At 48.4% G+C, this 10,038-nt stretch overlaps 1 protein-coding gene across 1 annotated transcript in view; it reads right to left on the bottom strand.

Annotated features, from left to right (window-relative positions):
• Positions 1–248: 248 nt before the first annotated feature.
• The window catches only part of LOC127931578 (uncharacterized), a 110,308-nt gene continuing 100,518 nt past the window's right edge, over positions 249–10,038 (bottom strand). The window contains exon 3 of the mRNA XM_052524720.1: positions 249–369. Within this exon, the coding sequence (XP_052380680.1) occupies positions 249–369 (121 nt within the window). The remainder of the gene's footprint in view (positions 370–10,038) is intronic.

The raw sequence follows: 10,038 nt of genomic DNA, 5'->3' as shown, positions 1-10,038 counted from the left end.
AACCCATACGTTAAGGACGAAGAGGTGAGGGCCTTTTTGGGGAGATACATGGATAACGTCTCCTCAGCAAGGCACCTCAAAGACTCCCTTGGGTTTTGGAATGGGAGGAGAGGCTTCCAGGCCCTCTTCAGGGAGGACCCAAAGGGACATGGTGGCTACCTCCATCCTCCTGCTATGTTCTCCCTGGGGGCTGACAGGGGGACGTTGTTTTATGCATGTCAGCCTCCATTTTGCAGGCGCTGTATGGCCTATGGCCACATCTTCGCCTCGTGCAGCGCAAGAAAATGCAGGTTTTGTGGATCTGGGGAGCACGAGGCGAAGGATTGTGACGAGCCTAAGGCGTGCCACGAGTGTGGCTCGTTAGCACACCTGTGGCGGGGGTGCCCGGCTCGTCAGAGGTCATACGCGTCTGTGGCTGGGGGAGCAGGAGCGGGGAATGGGGGAAGAAGAGGAGGGGAAGGAAGAATGCCTCATGACCAGAGTACAGGTCCAGAGGGGAGGGTCGCAAGGAAGGAGGAGGAGCAAGAAGCGGCGGATGGAAGAGAGAAGGAAACGGGAGTAGGAGAACCAGGAAAAGCGGCGGAAGAAGGCAAACGAGTGGAGGAGCGTGAGAGAGAAGAAAGCGAGGAAGGGGTGGTGGAGAAGGAGACGGTGGAAGAGCAAGTGGAGTGGGGGGTAAGTGCCCTGGTGGAAGAGATGAGGGGTATGGTGGAGGAGCTGGCGGGGGGGGGAGGGTGGTATATCTCCACTGCCGCCATCACCAAAGAAGAGAATGAAGAGGAGGGTGTGATTGGCCGACAATGAGAGGGAGGTGATGGTCAAGAGAGTGATGGGGGTGGGAGAAACCTCTGGGTTGCTGCTGGTTTCCCCAGGCCCTCAACTTCTGTTGGGTGGGGTCACACCTAACAAGACTCAGGACTGGGTACAGGAGGAGGTGGGGAGTTTTTTTGTTTGGGGACTCCCCTATTTTTTTCCAAACCAGCTGCAGCACTGGGGAGGGGGAGGAGTGTGGGGGTAGACCCAGGGTGCAAGGCACCCCGGAGCCAAACACTATTCCTGCATCCTGGGTTGGTGAGATGGAGGAAGAGGGGGGGGATGTCGGGAGTACGGATGGTGTTTTCACAGGTAGATATGGAGCAGGGGAGCATCGGGTGAGTCTCCTGTTTTTGTTTTTTCCTGTTTGGGTTTAGTATTTGAGTGTATTACATGTTTTTATTTTATTCTTTCATGGGGTCTAATTTGACTTTTGTTAGTTTAAATGTAAGGGGTTTAAGGGATTTTGTTAAGAGGAGGGCGGCTTTTAGTTATTTGGAGGGTGTGGGGTTTGATTTTTGTTTTTTACAGGAGGTTCACCTGAGGGATGGAGGGGATGTTAGTAGGTTTAAGAGGGAGTGGGACAAGGGGGAGTCGGTTTGGGTTATTGGGGGGTGCACTCATCGGGGGTAGGGATTTTGTGTGGGCACAGGGAGGTAAAAGTGGAGGGTTATTTTGTGGTGATGCAGGGGAGGGTTATAGGGGTGGATGTCACGATAAGGGATTGTAAATTTAGATTAGTGGTGGTGTATGGGCCACAGGTGGTGGCAGACAGGAGGGAGATGGTGGACTGTCTGGCGCCCCTGTGTGTCACAAATAGGAAATTAGTGATAGGGGGTGATTTTAATACAGATTTAGGAATAGGGGGGGATAGCAGTGCAGGCGCCATCACCGGGCTAATGGCTTGCCATGGTCTGGTTGATGGTGGCCTGCACACTACTCCGAAAATGGCCGGTCCTACATGACGCAACTCCAGGGGTGTTGCGCGGAGGCTCGACTATATTTTTGTACCCAGGTCTTTGGGTAAAGTTGTCTGGGCGGCTGTTGCCTGTTTTCTTTTCGGATCACGATGGGGTGCTCCTGCAGGTGGGGTCGCCAGTCTGCCTCTTTGGTAGAGGGCACTGGAAGTTAAATCGGGATGTGCTGGAGGAGCAGGCTTTTGTTGACGGGGTTTTTGGTTTCTTTTGGAGGCTTGAAGGCCTCCGGTCCATGTGCGAGGGGTGTTAGAGTGGTGGGAATTAGTTAAGGTGAGGATTAGGGCTTTTATAATAGGGTATTGCAAGAGGAAAAAGAGGGAGGAGAGGAGGGAGGTGGATCGTATCCAAAGGTTAATTGAACTCGAGTACGAGGCAGGCAACCTCGGGGGGTGTTTTGACTGGGAGAGATCCGCAACCCTAAAGGCGCAGCTCAGGGAGTTGCAGGAGCGGAAGGCTCAAGCTTTCTTGGAGCGTGCGTATAGTGACTTTCTAGAACACAATGAGACTTGTTCTGCTATGTTCTTTAAGTCGGTTAGTGCCAGACAGAGTAGGAAGGTAATGCATGGCGTTAGGGAAGAAAATGGTAGTATAGTTAGAGAACCAGAGGATATGGTCAGGGTGACAACTGATCATTTCCAAGGTTTATTTAAGGAAAGGGAAATAGATGTAGAGCAGGGAAATGTGTTTTTAGAACACTTGTCCAGGCGGTTGCCGGAGGACATTAGAGAAGTGATGGAGGCCCAGATCTCACTAGAAGAGGTTGAGAACGCTCTTAGGAGGATGGGAAAAGGGAAGGTGCCTGGGATGGATGGGCTGCCGGCTGAGTTTTATCTCAAGTTTTGGGGTATACTTGGACCAGTGGTCCTCGAAGTCTTGAAAGCCATCCTTGAGACGGGGGTCCCGGGTGGATCAATGGCTGTTGGTCTGCTGTCACTTTTATATAAGAAGGGGGAAGTAACAGACCTTGGCAACTGGCGGCCGTTGAACATGCTGTGTGTAGATTACAAGCTATTTGCAAAGGTTTTAGCAGACCGGTTGCGCACAGCCCTTCCCTACGTCGTCCATGAGGATCAGACGTGCGGGGTAGAGGGCCGCTATAATAGATGGAACCTACAGTTAATCAGGGACTCCATCGCTTGGGTTGAAGATGGAGGACTGCCTTTAATGGTAGCAGCGCTAGATCAGGCGAAAGCCTTTGATCGCGTGAATAGATCATTTTTATTCAGAGTGTTAGGTCAATTAGGATTTGGGGAGAAGTTCATTTTTTTATTTTTTTTTATTTCACCTTTATTTAACCAGGTAGGCTAGTTGAGAACAAGTTCTCATTTGCAACTGCGACCTGGCCAAGATAAAGCATAGCAGTGTGAACAGACAACACAGAGTTACACATGGAGTAAACAATTAGCAAGTCAATAACACAGTAGAAAAAAATGGGCAGTCTATATACAATGTGTGCAAAAGGCATGAGGAGGTAGGCGAATAATACAATTTTGCAGATTAACACTGGAGTGATAAATGATCAGATGGGCATGTACAGGTAGAGATATTGGTGTGCAAAAGAGCAGAAAAGTAAATAAATAAAAACAGTATAAAAACAGTATGGGAATGAGGTAGGTGAAAAAGGGTGAGCTATTTACCTATAGACTATGTACAGCTGCAGCGATCGGTTAGCTGCTCGGATAGCTGATGTTTGAAGTTGGAGAGGAGATAAAAGTCTCCAACTTCAGCGATTTTTGCAATTCGTTCCAGTCACAGGCAGCAGAGTACTGGAACGAAAGGCGGCCAAATGAGGTGTTGGCTTTAGGGATGATCAGTGAGATACACCTGCTGGAGCGCGTGCTACGGATGGGTGTTGCCATCGTAACCAGTGAACTGAGATAAGGCGGAGCTTTACCTAGCATGGACTTGTAGATGACCTGGAGCCAGTGGGTCTGGCGACGAATATGTAGTGAGGGCCAGCCGACTAGAGCATACAAGTCGCAGTGGTGGGTGGTATAAGGTGCTTTAGTGACAAAACGGATGGCACTGTGATAGACTGCATCCAGTTTGCTGAGTAGAGTGTTGGAAGCCATTTTGTAGATGACATCGCCGAAGTCGAGGATCGGTAGGATAGTCAGTTTTACTAGGGTAAGCTTGGCAGCGTGAGTGAAGGAGGCTTTGTTGCGGAATAGAAAGCCGACTCTGGATTTGATTTTTGATTGGAGATGTTTGATGTGAGTCTGGAAGGAGAGTTTGCAGTCTAGCCAGACACCTAGGTACTTATAGATGTCCACATATTCAAGGTTGGAACCATCCAGGGTGGTGATGCTAGTCGGGCATGCGGGTGCAGGCAGCGATCGGTTGAAAAGCATGCATTTGGTTTTACTCGCGTTTAAGAGCAGTTGGAGGCCACGGAAGGAGTGCTGTATGGCATTGAAGCTCGTTTGGAGGTTGGATAGCACAGTGTCCAATGACGGGCCGAAAGTATATAGAATGGTGTCGTCTGCGTAGAGGTGGATCAGGGAATCGCCCGCAGCAAGAGCAACATCATTGATATATACAGAGAAAAGACAAGAAGAGAGAGAAGTTCATAGGATGGATTCGTACATTATATGTCGGAGCGGGGTGCCGAGTTAGTGTAAATAGTCACTTGGGTGACGTTTTTGACCTCTCGTCTGGGGTCAGGCAGGGGTGCCCACTCTCGGCTCTCCTCTTCATTCTGTACATGGAGCCTCTGGGGGCTGTCATTAGGGCAGACACAGGAGTGAAAGGCTTGTTGATCCCTGGAAGTGGTGGGCTGCGTGTTAAGATGACGCAGTACGCCGACGACACTTCCTTGCTGCTGTGCAAGGACTCATGCCTGACAAGGTCCCTTGCCATCTTTGGGGATTTCACCCGAGCGTCGGGAGCGGTTCTGAACCATGCAAAGTCTTCCGTCAAGTTTTTCGGAAGATGGCGTGGTAGAACGGATGTGCCCGGGGGGTTATCTCTCTGTGAGGGGGCCCTGAGGATTCTCGGGGTCCATTTTGAGACGTCCGGCTCAGCGACGCTAAACTGGAACATGCGTATCGCAGTGGTACAGAGGAAGCTAGCAATGTGGACAGCTAGGTCTTTGTCTTTTATGGGCAAAGTCCTGGTCCTAAAGGTGGATGTGTTGCCGTCTCTTTTGTATTTGGCGTACATCTACCCATTGCCGGCTTGTCTGAAGAGGCCTCTAGTGAGGCTTGTGTTTCAGTTCATGTGGAGTGGCAGGTGCGAGTGGGTCGCCAGGGCACGCATGCTCTGTCCCATCGGGGAGGGAGGTAGGGGGGTACCACATTTCCCCCTCAAGCTGGACGCAATTTTTGTTTCTTTCTTGTTAACGGAGCTTGCTCATCCAGTGATACACCCGTCCGGTTACCTCCTGCGGGTGTTCTTCTCGTATCAGGCGAGAAGCGTAATGGTGTGGTCTAACACGGGTCCTCGGGCGGAACAGCTGCCGTGGCACTTTGGTCATGCGGCCAAGTGGCTGCGTGCGCACCCTGAGGTTGAAGTTGCCCGAGTAGGTTTAGATCACAGGCACCTGTACGAGGAGGTCAGAAAGGCAGGGAGTCCGGCACCTGTAGTGGGCATCTCGGAAGTGGTCTGGGAGGGAGTGCAGGCGTGGGGTCTGGACAACAGGCTCAAGGACCTGAATTGGTTGAGCCTCCATAAGTGCTTGCCGGTACGTTCCATCATGTACCGGTATAGTTTGGTGCAATCCCCCACCTGTCCAAGAGCCTCTTGTGGCAGGGAGGAGACTGTGCGCCATGTCTTTTGGGACTGTGCCTTTGCCGGAGTAGTATGGGCTAGGGCACGGGTGTTGTTAGGTTTGGTAAGGGGGGATTTTGTATTGACGTGGGCCAGGTTAGAGAGAGGTGTAGGGAGAGCGAGAGAGACGGATAGGGACAGGTTTCTGCTCTGTCTCTTTAAACGGGGGCTGTGGGAAGCCAGGCAGAACATGGTGAAGACAGGGAGAGATTGGGGGGTGGAAGGGATAGTGAGGAGGGTGGAAGGAGATTTGAGGGGGAGGATGAAGAGGGAGGAGAGGAAGTGGGGGCAGCATGCTGCTCGGGAGAGGTGGAAGGGGGGTTTAGGGCCGGGTGTCATTTAGATTTGTAAGGGGATAGATTAGGGACGGGGAGATAGGGAAAGGTAGTTTGTAGGGTGACTGGGAGGGAAGATGCTCCCCTGAGGTTTTGTTTGGGGTTTTTGTTTAGTTAAATTAAAATACCATTATTGGAGTATGTATGAAAATTATGAGTTGTAAAGAATGAATGGTATTGAAGGTAATGAATAATTTTTTATAAAAAAAAAAAAAGGCTGTTTCGGTTTTCATGTTACGTTTATTGTTTTTGTATTGATCGTATTTCATCTTCATTAAAGATGTATCTAAATAACCACGCCGCATTTTGGTCCGACTCTCCTTCACCGCAAGAAAACCGTGACAGATTCACCCACCACAACGTGGTGACAGGCAGCGGCAGGAGGAGCAGCGATCACAGGACTTCTGGACTTGGGAGGAGATATTGGACGGAAAAGGACCCTGGACACAGCCTGGAGAATATCGCCGCCCCAAAGAAGAACTGGAGGCGGCGAAAGCGGAGAGGCGCTGATATGAGGAGGCAGCACGGCGACGCGGATGGAAGCCCGAGAGTCAGCCCCCAAAATTTCTTGGAGGGGGCTCACAGGGAGTATGGCTATGCCAGGTAGGAGACCTGTGCAAACTTCCTGTGCTTACCGGGGGACTAGAGAGACCGGGCAGGCACCATATTATGCTGTGGAGCGCACGGTGTCTCCAGTGCGGGTGCATAACCCGGTACGGTACATACCAGCTCCTCGTATCGGCCGGGCTAGAGTGGGCATTGAGCCAGGTAAGGTTGGGCAGGCTCGGTGCTCAAGAGCTCCAGTGCGCCTGCACGGTCCGGTCTATCCAGTACCACCTCCACGCATCAGCCCTCCGGTGGCAGCTCCCCGCACCAGGCTTCCTGTGCGTGTCCTCGGCCCAGTACCACCAGTGCCAGCACCACGCACCAGGCCTTCAGTGCGCTTCGCCTGTCCAGCGCTGCCAGAGCCTTCCTCCTCTCCAGCACTGCCGGAGTCTCTCGCCTGTCTAGCGCTGTCAGTGCCTTCCTCCTCTCCAGTGCTGCCGGAGTCTCCCGCCTGTTTATCGCTGCCAGAGCCTCCTTCCTCTCCAGCGCTGCCAGAGTCTCCCGCCTGTCTAGCGCTGCCAGAGCCTTCCTCCTCTACAGCGCTGCTGGAGTCTCCTGCCTGTTCAGAGCTGCCAGTCTGCATGGAGCAGCCAAAGCTGCCAGTCTGCATGGAGCAGCCAGAGCTGCCAGTCTGCATGGAGCAGCCAGAGCTGCCAGTCTACATGGAGCAGACCCAGGGCACGGACGCCGCCCACTCCCTTGGCCGGTCCTGGCAATAAGTCCTCAGAAACCTACCCACATCCTGGTTTACTCTCTCTACCTGCCCGTTACTCTCGGGGTGAAAACCCGAGGTAAGGCTGATCGAGACCCCCAGACGTTCCATGAACGCCATTCAGACCCTCGAAGTGAACTAGGGACCCCGATCAGACACCATGTGTTCAGTCACCCCGTAGTGCTTGAATGTCATGAGAGAATGGCACTTAAGGACTTAGTCAGATCCTTCGATTATCATCTAAAAAATGTGACAAAGGAGGAGGAATTTGTACACAAAACAAATGTGATTATGTGAATGAATGTCGCCGACAACTATCTAAAGGGGACTTCTATCGCAAACTGAATTGTGACCCTACACTAAAATTCCAGCATAATATCTCATCCACAGTGGAAAGCTGTTAGGAATCAGGACAATTCACCAAAAAATATGTTGAATTTCTATGTGTGAAATTTCCCAAGATACTAACTTTTTATACATCGCTAAATTACACAAACAAGTGTCTCCTCCTCCAGGTAGACCCATTGTAGCAGCAATCGACTCTGTGACAATAAATATACTGTACATTAACAAATATATATATGTTGTTCTAAAAATGTTGTCAACACTATAACCTTTATCTGAATCAATGGGGCTGATTATTTTGGAAAAAGTCTCAGACAGTATACAGTAGGCAGTAAGGGTTTTCCTGTGGTGAAGTAGAGGCGGACCAAAATGCAGCGTGGTGGTTATTCATGTTCTTTAATGAAGGAACTATACATGAAATAACTAACAAAACAATAAATGTGTGAAAACCAAAAACAGTCCTATCTGGTGCAAACACAGAGACAGGAACAATCACCCACACACACACAGTGAAACCCAGGCTACATAAGTATGATTGTCAATCAGAGACAACTAATGACACCTGCCTCTGATTGAGAACCATACTAGGCCGAAACATAGAAATACCCCAAAACATAGAAAAACAAACAGACTGCCCACCCAACTCACGCCCTGACCATACTAAATAAATACAAACAAAGGAAATAAAGGTCAGAACGTGACATAGGCCTATATACCAAAATCCACAGATCTAGATTATTACAAAGTATCTCTATTCAATGAAATATATTTATAATGTCCTTAAACCCCTAACAGAAAGCAATGCAGATGTAGAAGCACAGTGGCTAAGAAAAACTCCCTAGAATGGCAGGAACCTGGGAAGACAAGGAAGGCTAAATGTTCAGCTCATGATAGAGCTTACATCATTTGAAGTGAGGGATAAGTGAATAGGCTTGAATAGGTTTAATTAAACTAAAATATTTAGCATTCAATTATTTTATTCATGAGCTACATTACACAAAATGCTTGAAATGAACCAATTACAATTAAGCTTTGTATTCAATTCAATTATTGATGGGCTATGCAATGTCTCAGAGAACAGAGAGTACAGAATCCACACTAACATCCAGGCATAAAGTTCACTACACATTTATGCATTCATTGATCCATAGGTGATTTGACCATGCATTCATGACACACAGGGTTAATGTTGTTTATGTTATTATGATCAACATCCTTAGAAAGATTATGTTACATAGGCTAAGAAGGATAATTCAATGTCTGTGGTAAAGGTACCGTTATTGACTTGTAAATCTGCCAGGATTTTGGTTCATTGAGGTCACATGAATCATCGGCCTCAGCCTCCAGGTTGGTTACTGTATTCAAATACATGGAAATCATTGAAAGGTTAAAATATGGACAGCAGATGGCAGACAAGTCCAAAGTGGTTTGGCTGGCTCTGGCTTGTTCTGCAAGAACCTCTGACTTGCTCAGAGCTAGTGTAGAGGATGTCAATCAAGCCAGGTTGATGAGCAGAGCAGTTTGTCAAGGACAGCTGTCATCCTTAAAGAAAGGCCCCCAGACCTCACATAATTACGCACCAACCTGGCTTGATTGACATGACGATACGCACGTCTCTTTTATTCAGACACATTGTTTCATCCGATTATGTCCACTGACTTAAAGCTGCAATATGTGGAAATGTGGGTTATAAGCAAGTCCAAGAATCGGTAGATCTGTTCTATGTGCTCTATTTCTATGCTTCCCATTCTTACGTTTTGTGTTTGTGTCTTTTACTTCCGGCTTTCAACTTACACTTGAAACTTGTAATAGTAGAATAGACATGGTACAATTTCGAAACTGGGTAGTGCATCATCAGTTTTCCTCTTGTCATGTCAATCATTGCATACCTTAGAGAGCTATTTATAACTTGTTAGAAATGTCCAGATCAACTAACGAGCCCATGTCAGCTTACATTTTTTAACTAGATTTTTTAGTCCATAGATTCACTCAAATATGACATGAATGCACATTAGACATGGGAAAATGTATAGAATTGCAAGAAAATGTGCTTTAAACCTGCCACATTGTCTCCACACCCCATTAAAAAAATTGGAGAATTGTAGGAAATATACTGTAAACCTGCAACATTTTCTCTCCGCCAACAAGAGGGATGTGAAACGTTTGTGTCTTGAACATTGCTTGTGTCCGTAGAAATAGCGTGCGGAATGTTCCCCTAATGCTGGAAGTGGGACCTGAGTGAAAAGTTTGGGAACCCCTGCTCTACAATATACATTGCTTGTTTTGTCACATAAACTGAAATTAGGCAAGCTATTAGAATTTTTGCATCAAGGAAATTGAGTGATTCCAACATATTGAGGGGTGAAAGAAAAGCATAATATATACAGGTACAATGGGGCAAAAAAGTATTTAGTCAGCCACCAACTGTGCAAGTTATCCCACTTATAAAGATGAGAGAGGCCTGTAATTTTCATCATAGGTA

Source organism: Oncorhynchus keta, chromosome 8, assembly GCF_023373465.1.
Source record: "Oncorhynchus keta strain PuntledgeMale-10-30-2019 chromosome 8, Oket_V2, whole genome shotgun sequence".
NCBI lineage: Eukaryota > Metazoa > Chordata > Actinopteri > Salmoniformes > Salmonidae > Oncorhynchus > Oncorhynchus keta.
The sequence above is the reverse complement of the archived record's forward strand: the minus strand, read 5'-3'. Positions and strand labels throughout refer to the sequence as shown.